We start from the raw sequence: 18,973 nt of genomic DNA, 5'->3' as shown, positions 1-18,973 counted from the left end.
CTTATTGTAAAACAATAATTAAAATATTTTTTTTCTATGTATGGCTCGATAGACGTCATTCGATAACATTTTCGAAAGCCTTTGAAATAGAGCGGAGCACGTGTCACGTTATTTCTCGTCAGATTAACACGCTGGAATGCAAAGTTGGTTATAAATATATAGTGAATTATATATAGTAAAGATTTAGAGTCACACCGGATCTACATAGGTAAAATAATTTAAGATGAGTAATTAACAATATTAAACCCGTACACAAAATTTACATTTACTACAATTTAAATTTAGTGTTCGTGTTGACTGGAAAACATCTACACGCGCCCATCTCTAATTCACATTTCTTGTTTCCCCGTTTTACCACCATGTCCGGCTCCGGTAAGAATTTCTTTAAAATAACACACGAATTGGCTAACCCGGCATTCCTTGCAGGTGCGAATCCCTTTGTCCAGTTCAAGGCATCCTTCACCCAGGACGGAAAGGTCTACAACTACTTTGATCTGCCCTCTATTGACAGCAAATATGGTGAGCCGCCGGTGTGACAGAAGAGGAGCCCTTGCTTAATGTTATTGTTGCAGATTCACTGCCTTTTTCCATTCGCGTGCTGCTGGAGTCTGCGGTGCGCAACTGCGACAACTTCCACGTGCTGGAGAAGGACGTGCAGAGCATCCTGGCATGGACACCGTCGTTGAAGCAGGGAGCCAGCGATGTGGAGGTCTCATTTAAGCCAGCACGCGTTATTCTGCAGGTGACGAACACAGAGTTATTCCATTTGCTCCATTTTATTCATTTTATTTTGTTTAGGACTTCACTGGCGTGCCCGCCGTCGTGGATTTCGCTGCCATGCGAGATGCAGTCCGCGAGCTGGGCGGGAATCCAGAAAAAATAAATCCCATCTGCCCCGCTGACCTGGTCATTGATCACTCCGTCCAGGTGGATTTTGCCCGTGCCTCTGATGCCTTGGCCAAAAACCAGTCCCTGGAATTTGAGCGCAACAAGGAGCGCTTCACATTCCTGAAGTGGGGCGCCCGTGCCTTTGACAACATGCTGATCGTGCCACCTGGCTCTGGCATTGTGCATCAAGTTAATCTGGAGTACCTGGCGCGCGTCGTCTTCGAGAGCGACGAATCAGATGGCTCCAAGATTCTGTACCCTGATAGCGTCGTCGGAACGGACTCTCACACCACCATGATCAACGGATTGGGCGTTCTGGGCTGGGGCGTTGGCGGTATCGAAGCGGAGGCCGTAATGCTGGGTCAGTCCATCGCCATGCTGCTGCCCGAAGTGATTGGCTATAGGCTGGAGGGCAAGCTAGGCCCCTTGGCCACGTCCACCGATTTGGTTTTGACCATCACCAAGCATCTGCGTCAACTAGGAGTGGTTGGAAAGTTTGTGGAGTTCTACGGTCCCGGAGTGGCGGAGTTAAGCATCGCAGACCGAGCCACCATCAGCAATATGTGTCCGGAGTACGGAGCTACAGTGGGCTACTTCCCCATCGACGAGAACACGCTCAGCTACATGCGGCAGACGAGTGAGTTTTGCCAGATTTTCAATCATACGACTCTACGACTGGCATTGATTTATAGATCGCTCCGAAAAAAAGATTGACGTCATTCGGCAGTACCTGAAGGCTACGCGCCAGTTGCGCAATTATGCACTTGAGGATCAGGATCCTCGGTATACAGAGGTATGTTTATCGTTTTTCTAACAAAATCAAACCTTATTTATTTCTCCTTACTGTTTCCATTACAGACTGTCACCCTGGATCTGGCGACGGTGGTCACCTCGGTTTCGGGTCCCAAGCGACCTCACGATCGGGTGTCCGTTTCCAGCATGTTCCAGGACTTCAAGTCCTGCCTGACAAGTCCAGTGGGATTTAAGGGATTTGCCGTGACGCCAGAGGCCTTGGCTGCTAGCGGCGAGTTTCAGTGGGACGATGGCAAGAGCTACAGGATAGGTCATGGCTCGGTTGTGATTGCAGCCATCACCTCCTGTACGAACACCTCGAATCCCTCGGTGATGCTGGGAGCTGGTCTTCTTGCTAAGAATGCTGTACAAAAGGGTTTAAGTATCCTGCCGTACATCAAGACCTCTCTTTCGCCCGGATCTGGTGTGGTCACCTACTATTTGAGAGAGTCAGGAGTGATTCCATACCTAGAGCAGCTGGGCTTTGACATCGTGGGTTACGGTTGCATGACCTGTATTGGCAACTCGGGTCCGCTAGATGAAAATGTGGTGAACACCATCGAGAAGAACGGCCTAGTGTGCTGTGGAGTGTTGTCTGGCAACCGAAACTTCGAGGGACGCATCCATCCAAATACCAGAGCTAACTACCTGGCCAGTCCATTGCTGGTGATTGCATACGCTATTGCCGGGCGCGTGGACATTGATTTCGAAACAGAGCCACTGGGCGTGGATGGCAATGGCAAGGAAGTGTTTTTGCGCGACATCTGGCCCACGCGTAGTCAAATTCAAGAGGTGGAGCACAAGCACGTCATTCCGGCCATGTTCCAGGAGGTGTACAGTGAGTATTCGTTTTGTTTTTCTGTCTAGCAAAAGAGTAATATTGATTTCCCCTTCTCAGGTAAGATTCAGACAGGCTCTCTGGACTGGCAGACCCTTGAGGTGTCGGATAGCAAGCTTTATCCCTGGAGCGGAGTGTCCACTTATATCAAGCGTCCGCCTTTCTTCGAGGGCATGACCCGGGAGCTGCCCAAACTAAACAGCATCGACAAGGCTCGCTGCCTGCTTCTGCTGGGTGACTCAGTGACCACCGATCACATCTCACCGGCTGGCTCCATAGCCCGCAAATCCCCTGCAGCCCGATATCTGGCGGAGCGAGGTCTGACGCCGCGTGACTTTAACTCGTACGGCTCCAGGCGGGGCAACGATGCGGTAATGGCACGCGGCACCTTCGCCAATATCCGGTTGGTCAACAAGCTGGCCTCCAGAACAGGACCAAACACGCTTCATGTACCTAGTGGCGAGGAGATGGACATCTTTGATGCGGCGGAAAGATATAGGGAGGAGGGAACACCACTAGTGCTGGTGGTGGGCAAGGACTACGGCAGCGGCAGCTCCCGGGACTGGGCTGCCAAGGGACCATTCCTGTTGGGCATTAAGGCAGTAATCGCAGAGTCTTATGAGCGCATTCACCGATCCAACCTGGTGGGCATGGGCATCATTCCACTGCAGTTCCTGCCGGGACAGAGCGCCGAAACGCTGAAGCTCAGCGGTCGGGAGGTTTTCAACATTGCGCTGCCCGAGGGCGAACTGAAGCCGGGCCAGCTAATCCAGGTCGAGGCCGATGGCAACGTATTTGAGACCACGCTGCGCTTCGACACTGAGGTGGACATAACGTACTATAGGAACGGTGGCATCCTTAACTACATGATTCGCAAGATGCTGGACTAGTAACCAAATTTGTTATCTTCTATATTCCAAGTGCATTTTCTAACTGTTATTTGTTTTTGTGTGATGGAAGTACAATTTAAAAATTATCATTAATTATTTTATTTTCACTTTAAAGATTCTCTGTACGGCAAATCAGATTGTTCAAAGTGCCCGCCAAAAAAGGTATCGATAGCCAAGCTACGTAAGACAAAGCAAAACGTAAGATAATAGTTACGTGACAGCAGAGCAGATATTGATATACAAAATACTTCGAAACAAATAAATGCTATTTCTTAAAACAGAAAGATATATTTTAACATTATACATGTATACGTCAACAATATATTGCCATGTTTAAAAAAACTGTTTTTGTTTACAAAAATGCTTCAACACTTTAGGAAAAAAACATAAGACATTTCTTTTTTGATTTTAGTTTTCTGAAGTGGAAATGTTTGTGGTACTTTTAAAAGTATTCTTTAACGATTATAAACAAAAAAGAAACTAAAACGAAAAATAAGATCCAGAATTCCCATTTCAAGTATATAATAGATAAGTAACATATTTGCTCCTTATCGAATTGCAAACTTTAATGGTATTATACGTCAGCTTTCGGAACTGCCATTTTTGTTAAGCATTATTTCACTTAATTTGACATATAAAATAATGCATTTGTTTACTAAGAAATATTGTTAATAAAAGTGAATTTTATCCCATTAAGTTACAATTACTAGGTTAAATTATATAATGAACTAATATAGTGGTACTAAACTTTGTATTGATTTATGTTTATATATATATAATAGTAGATTATATTACTATTAATATTCACTCTCTTTTTCATTTCACCCGCACTTCTCTGTTAACTCTCTCATTTTTTTAAATTCACCCGCAACATTCTGTTAACTCTCTGTTTTTCATTTCACCCACAAAATTCTGTTAACTCTCATTTTCCTTTCAGCCGCTCTTCTCTGTTAACTCTCGCATTTTTTAATTTCACCCGGAAAATTCTGTTAACCTCTCTATTTTTTTTTAATTTACCGCAAACTTCGTTAAACTCTCTGTTTTTTTAATTTCACCCGCCAAATTCTGTTAACTTTTTTAAGTTTGTGTGACCAGTGTGGACAGCGGAATTTAGAGTGACCAAAAAACATATATGAATAAATATCAACAAAAATACCACAGCATCGATACTTGCGCAAACAAAATATCACGATATGATATATCGATATATTGATATTTTGATATATTTTCAACAACCCTAAAATAGTTTTTTTTGCTTTTGCTGCTTCTTTTTGTCTCCCGTCCCGTGGATTTTTCTCCAAGGGGATTTCCAATTCGCAAAATATAGAAACCCAAATAAGATTACTGATCGCGCGTTCGTAGAGATCTCGGCGTTCCGTGCGTGCAAGTGCAACAGCATAAAATAAAACAGGTAGCGCAGTACAAAAGTCTACTCCGCTCCACCTCCTCCCAAAGATCTGCGGATCGCAGGAACCAAGAATTGTGGTGCTGGTGCAGGGCCAGGTGCCCGCCCCCACGCGTTTGGAGTGCAAGAGGAGGCGTCGCGTCGCCCGGATTATGTCATTTGTTTACGGGCAACTGCCGCAGGCAGAGAAGCGCTTTTGAATGTTGCATCCGAAAGAGGCAGCGAAAACCTGTAAAAATGTAGACTGTGTGCGTGTGTGTGTGCGTTAGTGTTAGTATTAGTGTTAGTGTAGCGGACCAGTGTTGGTGAGAGTGAGTGTGAGTGGCGCGGATAATGGACGTTTAGTCGTCGTATAAAAATACGCGTAGATATAGGAGATATACACACATACTTGTATATATGCGGACAGGCACGCCGCCGTATCTGCGCCGCAGCACGTCGTTCGAGAGCCCGCGCGCCTCCCCGATGCGGCTGCTCCCCTCCAGAGTCAGCTCTAGCATCGTCTCCGCCCCCGCCCTCGATTAGAGCCAATGGCCACGTTCAATGCAAGCGCCAGCAGCAGTGCCGCCGATGTCCTGAGCTCCACCTTGTCCGCCACCTCGGCCACGGCCACGGCCACGTTCCTGGTGCCCACAACGGCCACGCAGGCAGGAGCCATTGCAGTACAGCAGCCAGCGCCCCATCCGCCGCACCTGCAGCTGGACCAATTCGGGGGCTACGCTGCGGGAGCACCGCTGCATCACCATCATCAGCAGACCAACTCGTCGTACACCTTCGTGCAGATCAAGCGGGAGCCCTGTCAGGTGTCTGAGATTAGCTCCAACAACTGCCATCAACAGCAGCAGCAGGCGCATCATCAACACCAGCAGCAGCACCACCACCATCAACTCCAGGGACTGGGCAGCGTGTCCTCGTCCTCGGTCACCGCCTCGGCCACTTCCAAGACCATGTCTTCGTCCACGCTCACCACGCTGGTCAAGATCGAGGCCCCCTCGCCGAAGGTGTCTGACCTGGAGAAGTCCACAAGTAAGTTTCATTTCGTTTCAGCCAGCGGCTTCAGTGGCATTGCATTTGCATACTTCCGTTGCAGGTAATTCCGTGCCCATTGGAATAGCGGTGGCCAGGAAGCGGCCGCAGGAAACATTGGTGCCCTCTCTGAGCACCCCGGCAGCGTTGCCGCTGCAGCAATCACTCAGCAAGGACATGAACTGCTTCGGCATACGCGTCGCTGACCTCGGTGAGTGGAAACTACTTTCCAGGGGTCGGGCAAAGCGGTGGGCAGGGTATCTAATTTAATTTGAAAGCCCAGATTTGTGTGCCTCTAATGAACGCCTGTCCGCGTCCCTTGGGGCATCGTTACGATGCCTATAATGCCAGGACGTGAACGTCGTTCAATTATGCCACTAATAAGATTGCCCGCCAGCCACCAAACGTTGAGCGCCAGCGAGAATTCCATCAGTAAGTCGCGTCCAGCCAGTTAAGGCGAGGCGAGGGTGTCTGGTACGTCTCGCAAACACGCCGTAAACACCCCGTCAGAGTTGAGAGGGCAGGAGTCATATGATGCGAGCTGATGGCCTCCTGTTGTGCGGCTGTCGTTGTTGTGACAGCCACCGAATCGACTCGAATCGACTCTTCCCTCCCTTGGCGCGAGGACCAAAGAAGGAAGTGGTGGTAAATCATACGAACTTCTAAAGCGGAAATAAAACGAAAGTGAAACACATTGCGATTCCAGTAGGGTGGCTTAGGTCGACTTCGGGTTGCTCTACATGTTGACGGGGGTGTGTTTCCTTTAAGAGCATCTAGATTCCATACTCAAGATTTCACTTGAAACCCGCTAATGCAGAATTAATCGACTATAACTGCGGCAGTGATGGCTTATTATATTTTAATATTCTTTATTTTCTTTTCTCTATAATTTGCTATTGGAAAATGTCAACAGATGTGAAATATTCTCAGTCATTGTGATATGGAGCTCCAGATTGATATAAATGAAGATGCTTAACTAAACTGAAGCCAAAGCAATGCAACCCCAAAAATTGTTAGATAAAAAACTGATATAAAAATACAAACTGGGAGAACCTTTTTTTTATAGCAGTGAAAAATGTTGTTTTAACAGATGTCATTGTTTAATTTGGTTGATTAGGGCGACCTATATTTGCGAGTTGAGATTTTTGACTGTATAGAATTCTTAATCAACTGATTTAATCCTTATAAATCAATACTCGAATATAGGCCGAAGGCTTTTTAGTATACTGATTTTGGATTATGAGGCATTGGTGGTACTTATTTTCTGACTAAAGCAACCCCAAACACAAAGCGTGGTTAGCAGCCTCTAGTTGCTTCAGATGCATCCCTTCTGTTAGAACTTTGTCTTGATAAACTAGCTAGTAATATATAAATAAATATAGGAGCTTGTGCAATTACTTTACACTTTAATAATACTTACACTTTTGGTCACCTTTTTATATATTTTTGTACCCTGTGCTTAGGAAAGAAAGAAAGTGCGTAAATATGAAAGTTAAAAACAGTTATTTAAGTGAAAGAAATAGGTGACAGTTAATGTTATACTTTACCAATGGCTTTATTGTTCTTTGAAAATATTTAGTGAATATACTTCCTTCTTTGGGCACTGTTTATGATGAGATTTAGTTCGAAAATACATTGTTCTTAAGGTATTCTCTTCTTAATATAAGTAAACCCATCAAGAGATTAGCATAATTTCGTAACTTTCCTATGAAAATGTTTAATAGTTTGTACAGATTGGCAGTGTAAATGTATTTAGGAATCCCCTCCTACAAGTTCTAAGTGCAATCTACGCAAAAGAAATGATTAAAAATGGTGAAATTGTTATGAAATTTAGTATCGAGTGAAAATATCCCTATAATAGCCATAAAAACTATGCTGGTGATGTCATAGTGGAAACTTGTGACTTTTATTTTGGGTTTATAAAATGAAACAAAATTTCTCTTTCTAAGTTAAGGGGAATTTCAACTTAAATTCTACGAATAGATATAGTTACTATAAAACCAGTTTGTATCAGTTCATCTGTAAAGGCTTTTCATGGGAATTACCAATCAAAAAGTTTGGCTTTTCAATTTTGTGAAATTCCTTTTAAAAGTTAGATTATATGTACATGCCTCAGCGCTGAGGACAGGGCATTGTGGGCTTCGGCTTCCTTATCACGCTCCACTGGAGCACCAGTTGAGGGGGCGGCCGGCAGAGACCGAGAACCCAAAGACAGATTACTCATGGACGGTGTGCTGCTGGGGTGGGTGTTTTTTCTTCTTTTTTCTTTTTTCGACAACCTATCGAGGGCTGTTGCTCCAGGAAGGCGGTGCTTAGATGTTTAGATGTAGATGTTGATGTTGTCAGGGAAATTAAGAAGGGCTGCGGGACGGCAGCAGCCACAAGGGATGCTCCGCTCCGACTGGTTTTTGGGGATGGGAATTGGGAAATGAGATGGAGAACACAGGAGTGAAGTCGTTTACGGGACAGGACCAAGCAACATGACACGCCAAAATGGATTTGTACAGGACCATATGGCAGAGTCGCCATTCGATGGCTTTAGTTATTGTTTTCTTCTCCCTTCCGATTTGGGCTGCGGAGTTACGGTCTATTTTTAAACGCTGGCTGGGCAGAGAGTTCGGCACGCGGAGACAAATCACTTGTCAGAAGATGCGCCTTAATTGCGTATTTGGAGATGGGACACGGCACACCCGAATGGTCGAAATAATGTACTTAATATTTGGCATTCATTCCGCTTCTCGGACTGCATACTGGCCGGGTGGTGGTGGGTGGATGTCGCTCTAGTATCTCTCTTCGCTCAGATCCCTTAATGTAATGCAATTACAGAACCGAGCCGCACGTACACTTTAATCGAATTTTTGTAAAATTATTCAGCCGCAGGCCGGGGGTGGGTTGTTGCTGCTGCTGGAGTCGAATGATTCCGAGTCAGATGTGTGATGATGAGAGGTGAGTGGGCTAGGTGGGTGGTGGTGGTGGGAGGATGGGCGCGCGACCAATTGCATAGTTCAAGGACACTGCAATATTTCACGTATACATACACATCCCTGGCCTGCAACCAAAGTTACACGGCAGCGGCGGCGGCAAGCACAGAAAGTTGATTAAACAGGGAACGAACGTCGAGCTGAGAGGTCGAAGCGTTGTTTTTGCCGAGAGTTGAATTGAATCTCGAATAATAATTATGCTTCTGCTCTGTTTTTCAGGCGCCACCAGTTGCGGCAATTTGTACTTCACGGGCAACGGCGACCTGATGACCACTGGCACCGCCACCGCCGAGGAGCTGGCCTTAAGTGCGGCGGGCGTGAACCGAGCACCGTCCACCTTCTGGCAGTATCCAAGTGAGTTGAGACCCACCAGAGCATGCCACCTGCGCTACCATAAAACCCCATAAGAGTTCTCTCTATACACACTGTCTCCCCCTCTCTCTATTTGGTTATCTCTTTTCCGTTGCGTTTTTGTAGATGCATTACCCATTGAATCAGTGATTTCCATGTCGCCCGCCACGGTGGGCCTGCAGTACTCGCGGGAGGCCAGCCGCGGACAGGTGGTGCTGCTGCCGGCCGCCCCAACAGCGCTCGGTAAGTCAGCCCGAGGATCGCGCGACGACCTCCATTCGCACTCCGCATGCCTGCACACACAGAGCCCAGGCTCCTTGGATCCCTAACATCCTGGGGGTCCTGGGCCAATTTGATTTTGATAATCGATTCGCCAAAACAAAACTAATTCATGCTTTTACCACTGCGCTTCTCTCCACCCCCCCCTGCCTTACGCCACCCCGCCTCTGCCTCTGCCTCCGCCTCCGCCTCCGCCTCCGCCTCCGCCTCCGCCTCTGACTCCAAACCCGAACCTCCGACTAAACTGAATCGCTACCACGCCCATGCACAGCAGGCATATCAAATTTTCCCCTCTTAACGCCCACAGATCCGTTCCAACAGGCAGCGGCTGCGGCGGCCTTCGTCTGGCCATCGGCCTACATCCCCCAGGCGCCAGCTCCTGGCGGCCCCACTGCCGCCGCTGCCGCTGCAGCTGCCGCAGCTGCCTCGCTCCAGCCGTCGCCCAACCTGACCAACTTGCCCAACTTCATATTCCCCTCGATGGGCAGCCACCAGGCACTGGGCAATACGCCCTCGTATGCCTCCACCCTGCAGCTGTATCTGGCCGCCGCAGCCACCGCCACGGGGAGCTCGACGATGTGCCAGCACAGCAATCAGCAGACCAGCACCACCACCACGAACTCCACCATCAATCTGAGCCTAGCGTCAGGAGCGGGTGTCACGAACAGCTCAAATGCGGCCAGTAGCCTCAGCTCAAGCAGCAGCCTCAGTGCGAGCAGCTCCAGGTTCCTTAGCCTGGCAACGGGTCAGCCTGGTCCCATGGGATCGCTGCTGCTGCCGCCAACGGGCATGAAGCTGGAAGACTATCAGTCGCAGCCGCTGCCGCTGTCGTTGCCTCCGCTGGTGCCGCTGGAGGCGACGCGCGACAAGGAGCAGGCCCTGAACCTGATGCGTCTGCCCACGCCACCCACATCGGCCACAATGGAGCCGTCTACCCTCGGCCATGCAACGCCGCATCAGCTCTTCCAGTCGGTACCTATTACGACGTCCACCCCGGCCTTGTTAAATCTATCAATGCACGGCTCGGGGGGACAGCTTCCCGTTGCGACGCCCCTGCCTGCGGTTTGCGATGAGGCGGCGCTGAACTACAAGCTTCATGCTCCGCTGACGCCGCAGACCCCGCCCCGCATCGCGGAGATTTCCGCACCAGGAAGTACTCCCCTTCTGCCGCAGATGCAGGACGTCAACATCCAGACGGACACGCCTGTGTGCAGCGAGGATGAGAGCTTTCCGGGTCCACCGAAGCCGCAGGAGTCCGTTGCGGAGGCCAACCCGACAGCCGCCACCCTTATCCAGCCGCTGGAACTGACCAAACCCAGTGAAGCCAGCCATACCCAGCCGAACGAGTGCCATACCCAGACCGAACCCAGTGACATACTACCCAGTGCCAGCCAGGCGGAGTCAGCGGAGCAGACTCCCCCGGAACCTATAGAAATGTCGTCACAGGCCACGCAGGCTGCCCAGACAGCGCCCGAAGACCTTACCGGTCTCGAGCTGCTCTCCAACATCAGCACCAATAGTACACCGCTGGTGCGGATCAAACAGGAGCCAGTTGAACATGTTGAGCCGCCACAGCCGCAACTGGTTGAAGTTGCGTCGGAAGAGCCACCGCTGACTATGCAGCAAATAGAGCCAGCGCCCACGCCGGAACCGCTTGGAGGCCTTAAGCTGTTGTGCGCTCTCGCCGAACAGCGAATCCAAGAGGAGGAGGAGGTGCAGGGTAGTAGTCTCTTCGCTAGACCCTCCTCGCGTACGCCCACACCAACGCCACAAGCTCCTGCGACACCACCCCCGGCTCTGGATTCTAGGCCTTGTTTCGGCTTTGTCCCACCGCAGGGACCAGTCTTCCCCTCCTCAACCTCCTCCTTTCAGATGCCATTGAGTTCGCCCGGGTTCCCCTCGATGCAGGGCATCGAGCTGCCCTCCACTTCGGTGGCGGCCGCTACCGACTTGTCACCCGTGAAGCGCAAGAAGCACAAACATTCCAAGTCCTCGGGCAGTGACAGCCGCAAGTCGGCGCGCTGCAGCAAGAAGAGCAAAAAGAAGCGCAGACATAGCAGCAGCAGGCAGCAGCAGCCAACGACGGCAGGTTCGGCGGAGGAGGAGGTTAACCTGCAGGACGAGCAGTTGCAGTCGGAGCTGCGCAGTGCCCTGCATGCCATGGATCCCAGTTACGCGCAGCGCTTCGGCCAGGAGGTGTTTAGCATCATGGATAATAGTATGCGGATGCGGCTGGCCGACATTACGAGGCAGTATCGCAAGAAGAAGCGGAAGCTCGACGAGATATCCAAGCACAAGAAGAAGAAGAAGTGCTCCAAGCAGCAGCCGTTAATCCAGCCTGCGGTTCAGCCAGCACCCGCACTGCAGCAGCCACAAATGACGCTGTCTAGTGTCCTGGGGTAAGTGAAATCAATATAGATTTATTAACTATTCTTATAATACCCTTTTTTTTACCCTCAAGGACATCGTCTCCCTTACGCGACTACAAGTTCCCAAAGTTCTCGAGCAACAACCTTCAGACGTCCAGCTTCCTTCGATTCCCGGAGAAGACGCACTCCTTCCCACCGCCGCCCATGCAGCAAAGCCAGCCGGAGCCCAATCCCTTGCCCACCAGCTGCTCACCGAGTACCTCGTCGTTTGTGCGTCTCGAGCCTAGTGCCCTTGATGCGGCCGTTGCTATTGCCCCAACTACCTCGACCCTGACTGCGACGTCAGCATCCTCCTGCTCGCCGTCTTCAAAGCAAACAGCTGCTTCTGCGGTGCGTAAGCAGCGCAAGATGAAGGCGAGTACGGTGGGCGGCACTGGGGAACCGACCGCAGCCCCGGAGGCAAAGCGACGAGTCAGTGGCATTGATCGTGAACTGCAGCTGACCAGCGAGCATCTATATCGTGAAGAGACACGTGTCCTCACCGACATGGGTGGACTCTTCTACGCGGGAGTGATGAAGCCACTTCGACCGCCGGACGTATACTCGATCACACTGGACGGGGAGCGCGGCAACAAGTCGCACGTTATGTCGCGCGAGGATATACTCAAGGATACGGTGTGTAAAAGTAAACTCTTTTCCGACTCTGAGACTAATGGGATGCATCTTTTTCAGATTCTCGAGGTGGCGCCAAAGAGCGTAGAGAGCGTGCCCGTGGGTACGCGTCTGTGTGCTTATTGGAGCCAGCAATACCGATGTCTCTACCCGGGCCGTGCCATCGACACGGAGCAGGCTGAGGATGGAACGACCAGCAACAGCAACAATACGGCAGCAAATACGGCGACTACGTCGCCGGACTTTGTTAGCGTGGAGTTCGATGACGGCGACAGCGGCAGGATCCGCTTGCAGAACATCCGGCTGCTCCTGAGTGACTATCCCATAGCAGGTGCGTGTCTATTCCTAAGTTTCGTGGAAGCCTGGGGGACCTATCCTATCGTTAGTTCATTTCTTGTGTCTGTGCTTCCTTATTTACTTCTTTGTTGTTTTCGTTGCTCCCGCCCAACATTCCCGTCCACACCCTTGGAACAGAGTACAACGATAATCCCCTCTACTCAGTAGGCAAGCAGAAGCGCAGCGCTCTGCGCGGTGCTGAGTGTGGTCCTGGCGGACCCTCGCAGGAGCATCTAAGCGTGCCCGGCTGCGAGGACTCGCACAGCCACCACAGCCTGGGGATGAGTAGCGACAACACTACTTCGCTGGCCGCCACCATGGAGCTGTTCACGCAACGCAGTGAAAAGAAGCGCCTGAAGAAGAGCCTCAAGAAGATGTCCAAGTCGCAGAACGGCGTCAGTTCGGCCACGGCTGCCAATGGCGGGACAGACGCAGCTCCGTCCGGTGAAGTGTGTGCGGGTGCAGATGATGCCGCCCGCAAACATCACAAGCACAAGAAGCGCAAGAAGCACAAGAAGCATCATCGCAAGAATGGTAGCGAGGAGCCAGAGCCACAGGTGCAAGTGCAGGTGCAGATACAGCAGGAACAGCAAGAGGCTCCGCCAACAGCACCGGCGCCGACAGCGAATCGAGTTAAAATGGAGATCAAAGTCAAGTCAGAGCAGCTAGAAATGGAGGAGGAGACTGCATCCAATCTCATGTCAGAGATATCCGATGAGGTAAGCGGAGTTATCAAAATATTCCATATCGAAATAATACAATTATATGTGCTCCTCTTACAGGCCAAGGGTGAGGATCTGGTCGAGCATAACAACTCCAAGGGCAGCAGCAAGATAGCTGCCTTCCTGCCGGAGCGGCAGCTTTGGGGTTGGCATGGCACCGCCTATCGTAAGGCGGGCGTCAAGGGACGCGCCAGAAAGCAATTTTACAAAACAATCAAAAGGGGAAAGGAGACTATCACGGTAGGAAAAAGAAATCTTGATATTTATATACCCTCGTCATATACTTTTTTGTATTTTAGGTCGGGGACAGTGCAGTATTTCTATCAACGGGCAGACCAGACCGACCATATATCGGTCGCATTGAGTCCATGTGGGAGACCACAACGGGTAACAAAGTGGTGCGTGTGGCGTGGTTCTATCATCCGGAAGAGACGACGGGCTGCCCAAAGCTAAGATATCCGGTGAGTGAGTCAATTTCAGAGATGTGTATCAAAGGAAGAAGTTCTGTTTTGATTGATTAATATTTACATTCTACGAGAGATTCTATTATGAACAGCGAGTAAATAACATATTTAATTTGTCTTTTAAAACCAGGGTGCTCTGTTTGAATCGCCGCATGAGGATGAAAACGATGTGCAGACAATTTCGCATCGGTGCGAAGTGCTGCAGTTTGGCAGTTACTTTGACAAATTCGGTGCCGATTCGAAGCAATATCAATCCATATACGATAACAATGATACATATTATTTAGCCGGGCACTATAACCCAAGGTTGCAAGTGCTGAAACTACAAGACGATATTCCAACTCTCGAAGAGCTGCAGGATACAAATACTACTACTACTACAACAACTACTACCGAGGATTAAGCGAAACGTGGCGTGGATAGGCATAGTCGTGTTTAGGCATAGTGCATACAAATCTATATATATACAATATATATACACACATTATACATATATTTTACTATACGTGAGAGGAGCAGAAGGAGCAGAGATATACCTATTATATGTATACAAATATTATTTCAATATATTTTAAATGTATTATGTATTTCGAAAACTCAAGAAAGCAAAGCAAAACAAAAAACAAACACAAAAAAAGGACAGAAGAAAAGATAGAGAGATATAAAACGAGAGAGAGAACAAGGAACTAAGCAACAACCACTAAATTTATGTGTAGTTACGTGAGAAGCGCAAGCAATTTTAAGTCTAATTTTTGTAAAAAACGAAAAACAAAAGAAAGAGCTAGGAGATGCGCGACAAAGTTGATTCACTCAAAGTTCAGCAAAAACGTTTACAAACTAAATGTGTGCTTCTACATACCCTACGACCATTCGACACAACACACAAGACACAACCAACTAAGCATCCAACCAACCAGCATCCAACCAACCCAGCATCCAACCACAAACGAACACAATCCGCACTTAGAGTCCCCTTCTACAGATACGGATACACTTGTTACTCTACGTGTATACCTACCACATGTTTCAGATGAAATTTAAAACGTGTTTTAATGATTTTAAGCAGGCAACATGCAGCAACTACTACTATAAATGTAACAATTCAATGTGATAGCAAAACAAACCCAGATGTTGATGTGTACAGAGGAGAGAATAAGTATAGATGATAACTAAGAGATCAAGCGAAATGTGTGTGTTGAATATTTACAGCTCGTTTATTCAAGAAGAACAGCAAAATATAAAATCAAACCTATCTTTAATTACATCAATAAACTTGCCGGATATATTGAAAATTTCGTTAATGTTTTCTTTTTCTGTTTCCAAGTTCGAATTGCAGCTGGCTTTGGGATTACATTTCAAAGAGTAGGAGACCTAGGACCGGAACATGGTTACAAAGTTAAACTAAATCGTTTTCATACTTGTATTAAAAAACACGTTACACCATGTGGAAAGTTCAGGCCTTGGTGGTGCATCTCTTGCTGCTCGGATCCATCCTGAGCATTTACTTTCAGTCCACCGTGTTGTCGGGTATGGAGCCACAGTTGACCATGGGTCAGTTGGGCATGCGGCCGCCAGCAGATCGATTGGTGGTATTCCTCACCGAGGGCCTACGGGCAGAATCCCTGCTGGAGGACAACTGTAGTGCGGTGCCAGCCCTGCGGGAGCTATTTATGGATCACGGCTTGGTCGGAATTTCGATTTCCTCGGTGCCGACGGACCCTCGACCGGGTCACATTTCAATCTTTTCGGGCTTTAATGAGGATCCGTCCGCAGCGCTTACCAACTTTGCCTGGAATCCCACTACCTTTGACACCGTTTTTAACCGCAGCCGGTTAGCTCTGGGATGGATGGACAACAGCATTGCCAAAATCTTTACCCACTTGCCGAACGGGGGCGAACCGTTGCGCTTCGAAACCTATTCCAAGCCGGAAGATTCCATCAGACTCATGGATGAGTGTACCTTGGAAATGGTGCGTGACTTCTTGTCCAAGACGCACAACGTACGGCCGTTGCGCAATGCCACCTCTGTGGTTTTCTTTATCCACCTAGCCGACATGAAGTTTGCCGGTCAGACCTACAAGCTCACTAGCACCCAGTTCAAGGAAAGGCTTAACTCCACCGAGCAGGTTGTCCGGCAGATCTATGATCTCTTCGAAGGCGTTTTCAAGGACAAACGTACGACCTATTTGTTAACTTCGGACCACGGCATGACTAATAATGGTGAGTAGCTTTGCATAATTACTAATCCTGTTCCTGTTTGGGTTGTGACTCGAAGTATTTGAAGGCAACCATGGCGGTGGGCATAAGTACGAGGTAGAAACCCCCTTCATACTCTGGGGAAGTGGTGTTAATCGCAATGCTCCAGAAACCGGACAGCACTTCACAGTCAACGACGAGGGACGTGAGATGCCTCTCTACGAATTGCAGCAGACTCAATTGGCGCCGCTTATGTCCGCTTTTATTGGTCTTCCGCCGCCCAAGAATAACATGGCCCTGCTGCCGCTGGGCTATGTGGATGCCAGCATTCAGTATGAGCTCCAGGCCATGCATTTGAATACCATGCAGCTGCTGGCTCAGGCCAGCATCCTAATAAGACAGCACGAGAGTGGCTTATTTTCTCAGTTTCTGGCCAGATACGAATACCTAACCTCCGATGAGATCCACAAGTATTCGCTTAAAATGCTAGGTCTGGTGAATAGACATCAGTTCGAAAAGGCCCTGATGATGAGTCAGAAGATGGCGAAGCAGGCGCTGCTATGCATGGAGTACTACCACACCTATTATGACCAAGCGCTGTTCATGGCCACCACCGCCTCATACTTTTTGTGGTTCTTCTGCCTCCTGTTGAAGCTCACGCGTGAGTCCATCCAGCCCAGGCCAGCGCGAAGGGGACTAGTTACCTGGACCACGTTGCTCATGACCGTTGGAGGACTGCTACTCATGGTGGCGATGATACTGCAGAATGTCCCGTGCATAACAGCATTCTATCTGATGCTGCCCTTTAGTATTCTAATCATAGCCGTGGGTGAGCTGCCCAAGAAAGGTGTCTGGGTTAAGAACCTAATCTTCCATCTGGCCGGGATCGCAATGCCCGGTTTCCTGCTGATACTGATGGCCTTCCGGAATAATCACATCGGACTACTATACGGAGGACTGGTGTGCCTCAACAATCGCAAGGCATTCCTCAGACCCTCGGTAAAGCTATTTTCCTGGCTGGGTCTCGTCTTTCTGCTGAGTGCCATCCTGGTGGTGAAGCAGAACCCTAGCTTGAGCTGGATTACCTATGGCATTACGAATTATGTGACCGACAGTCGCGTGCTATACTTCAGCATGGTTCTGTCCGTGGTGCGCACTTTGGTCCTGCAGCAACAGCATTCTCTTCGGGTGTGGCTTGTTAATGTTGCATCTCTGCTGATTGTGGCTTATGGAGTGTATCAGTGGGACTCGGATGAATCGGTTTGTACTTACGTCTATGTGGCCTGCTGGGCGTATCTGGCCTACGCCTTCCTCTCGATCCCTTACAGTGGAATTATGGAGACCAGGCGTCGGCTAGAGCTGATCTTTTTCAACATGCTGACGGTCCACATAATGCTGACGACATCCATTGAATCGCTCATTATCCAGATCATGGTCACGGAGTTTGTGTTGGGCCAGGAGATTTATGCAGAAAACCATGGATTGAAGGACGGAAAAGATCGCAATCAGAGTGAGAGCAGTAATCAAGAAGGGGAACAGCATGAGGAACAGGATTCGGATCACCAGGAACATGAGGGTGAAAAACCGCGACAACACCTAAGGCTCTCCTATCGCTATGCATTCCTCATACTGTTGTACTTCTATTTGTCCTTCTTTGGCACTGGACACTGGTTCTTCGACTATACCTTCAAGTCGACCACTTCGCGATTGTTCCTCTCGCATTTCTGTCTTTTCGGTGCCGTCGCCTTCAGCCTGCTGAAATTATTCATACCGTCCATCATCATCATCTCCAGTACTTATGTCCTGGTGACCTTTAGCCGTAAGAATGCCCGATCCATCATAATTTGCCTTTTCCTGATGACCGAAGCCATGAGCCTGTTCTTCTGCTACTTTGTTAAGAATCGCGGTACCTGGAAGGAAGTTCGCAAATCATTGGATTACCTCCTGGTTACACATGTCTTTATCATTCTGTTGATTGTTTGCTCCTGGATCGCCAAGGGATTGCTTATCAATACCACGGATGAGATGCCACCGAGCCCCAGGCAAGTCACTGTGATTGAAAATGCTACTGCGCTAACTGAAGATAGCCAGGCGTAGTTTAATTTGGAAATAATATCGAAATTTGATTCTGTATTTATGACACTTATTGGTGTCACTGTTTTATGCTCTTCAATATATTTTAAATCGATTCAATTCAGTCTTTAATATGAGTCTTAATGGAATATTGTAAGGCTGGTTAGTTTGAGTATTCGAATATTACGTATACGCCCTATTAAACAGGATGTATACTTGTTTTTCAAAATATTTTAAATCGTTTCAACTCAGTCTTTGATTTAATATAACTTGAGTATTCAGAAAGACAAACGTATAGCACGGATTCAAAAATAACACTCCCTCTTCGAATATTACGTATACGCCCCATGTAACGGGCTCAATACTTCTTTTTTTAAATATTTTAAATTGTTTCAACACAGTCTTTAATTTGAGTCTAACTTGAGTATTTAGAAACACATACTTATAGCTAATCAGTTTCCACGGATTCAATTATAACAATACCCCCTCAAATATTACGTATACGCCCCTTTTAACAGTCTGTATTGGTTTTTTAAATATATTTTAAATTGTTTCAACACAGTCTTTAATTTGAGTCTAAATTGAGTATTAAGGAACACAAACTTAAAGCTAATCAGCTTCCACGGATTTCGTAATAATAATACCTCCTCAAATATTACGTATACGCCCCATTTAACAGTCACTATAAGTT

General features: G+C 48.3%; 3 protein-coding genes across 13 annotated transcripts; all 3 read left to right on the top strand.

The window, feature by feature from the left end:
* The first annotated feature begins 68 nt into the window (after nt 1-68).
* Nucleotides 69-3,501, top strand: Irp-1A (Iron regulatory protein 1A). 3 transcript variants are annotated; one of them, XM_020944148.2, is made up of 8 exons: nt 69-208; nt 286-372; nt 427-519; nt 573-742; nt 799-1,525; nt 1,581-1,681; nt 1,747-2,518; nt 2,579-3,501. In XM_020944148.2, the coding sequence occupies exons 2-8, from the start codon at nt 360-362 to the stop codon at nt 3,406-3,408; spliced, it is 2,706 nt and encodes a 901-aa protein (XP_020799807.2). In that variant the 5' UTR covers nt 69-208; nt 286-359; the 3' UTR covers nt 3,409-3,501. The 3 variants fall into 3 exon arrangements, with proteins under 3 accessions (XP_020799807.2, XP_086693118.1, XP_086693119.1); XM_086836992.1 differs by having other exon boundaries at nt 286-519; XM_086836993.1 differs by lacking the exon at nt 69-208 and having other exon boundaries at nt 238-519.
* Nucleotides 3,502-4,601: 1,100 nt separating this feature from the next.
* wge (BAH domain and coiled-coil containing protein winged eye) lies at nt 4,602-15,305 on the top strand. 9 transcript variants are annotated; one of them, XM_020943980.2, is made up of 11 exons: nt 4,602-5,839; nt 5,904-6,050; nt 9,040-9,174; nt 9,298-9,414; nt 9,758-11,849; nt 11,912-12,494; nt 12,552-12,822; nt 12,966-13,546; nt 13,610-13,789; nt 13,849-14,010; nt 14,144-15,305. In XM_020943980.2, exons 1-11 carry the CDS (start codon nt 5,344-5,346, stop codon nt 14,414-14,416), a joined length of 5,037 nt encoding a protein of 1,678 aa, XP_020799639.2. In that variant the 5' UTR covers nt 4,602-5,343; the 3' UTR covers nt 14,417-15,305. The 9 variants fall into 9 exon arrangements, with proteins under 9 accessions (XP_020799639.2, XP_086693116.1, XP_020799636.2 ...); XM_086836990.1 differs by having other exon boundaries at nt 9,725-11,849; nt 12,993-13,546; XM_020943977.2 differs by having other exon boundaries at nt 9,725-11,849.
* Nucleotides 15,299-18,402, top strand: LOC110177397 (GPI ethanolamine phosphate transferase 1). Its single transcript, XM_020944102.2, has 2 exons — nt 15,299-16,233; nt 16,298-18,402. Exons 1-2 carry the CDS (start codon nt 15,456-15,458, stop codon nt 18,304-18,306), a joined length of 2,787 nt encoding a protein of 928 aa, XP_020799761.2. The 5' UTR covers nt 15,299-15,455; the 3' UTR covers nt 18,307-18,402.
* The last annotated feature ends 571 nt before the right edge of the window (nt 18,403-18,973 follow it).

Source organism: Drosophila serrata, unplaced genomic scaffold (assembly GCF_035046125.1).
Source record: "Drosophila serrata isolate PLE 108 unplaced genomic scaffold, ASM3504612v1 contig_295, whole genome shotgun sequence".
In the NCBI taxonomy this organism is placed as follows: Eukaryota; Metazoa; Arthropoda; class Insecta; order Diptera; family Drosophilidae; genus Drosophila; species Drosophila serrata.
The sequence above is the reverse complement of the archived record's forward strand: the minus strand, read 5'-3'. Positions and strand labels throughout refer to the sequence as shown.

What these genes read in the sequence shown, in the direction of transcription:
- Irp-1A (XM_086836992.1), top strand. Translation starts at nt 360, where the DNA reads ATGTCCGGCTCCGGTAAGAATTTCTTTAAAATAACACACGAATTGGCT. An exon ending in CTCTATTGACAGCAAATATG is followed by an intron (nt 520 to 572) that starts GTGAGCCGCCGG and finishes TTATTGTTGCAG; the next exon opens with ATTCACTGCCTTTTTCCATT. An exon ending in CAGCTACATGCGGCAGACGA is followed by an intron (nt 1,526 to 1,580) that starts GTGAGTTTTGCC and finishes ATTGATTTATAG; the next exon opens with ATCGCTCCGAAAAAAAGATT.
- wge (XM_020943976.2), top strand. Translation starts at nt 5,344, where the DNA reads ATGGCCACGTTCAATGCAAGCGCCAGCAGCAGTGCCGCCGATGTCCTG. An exon ending in CACCTTCTGGCAGTATCCAA is followed by an intron (nt 9,175 to 9,297) that starts GTGAGTTGAGAC and finishes GCGTTTTTGTAG; the next exon opens with ATGCATTACCCATTGAATCA. An exon ending in GCCCAAAGCTAAGATATCCG is followed by an intron (nt 14,011 to 14,143) that starts GTGAGTGAGTCA and finishes TTTTAAAACCAG; the next exon opens with GGTGCTCTGTTTGAATCGCC.
- LOC110177397 (XM_020944102.2), top strand. Translation starts at nt 15,456, where the DNA reads ATGTGGAAAGTTCAGGCCTTGGTGGTGCATCTCTTGCTGCTCGGATCC. An exon ending in CCACGGCATGACTAATAATG is followed by an intron (nt 16,234 to 16,297) that starts GTGAGTAGCTTT and finishes AAGTATTTGAAG; the next exon opens with GCAACCATGGCGGTGGGCAT.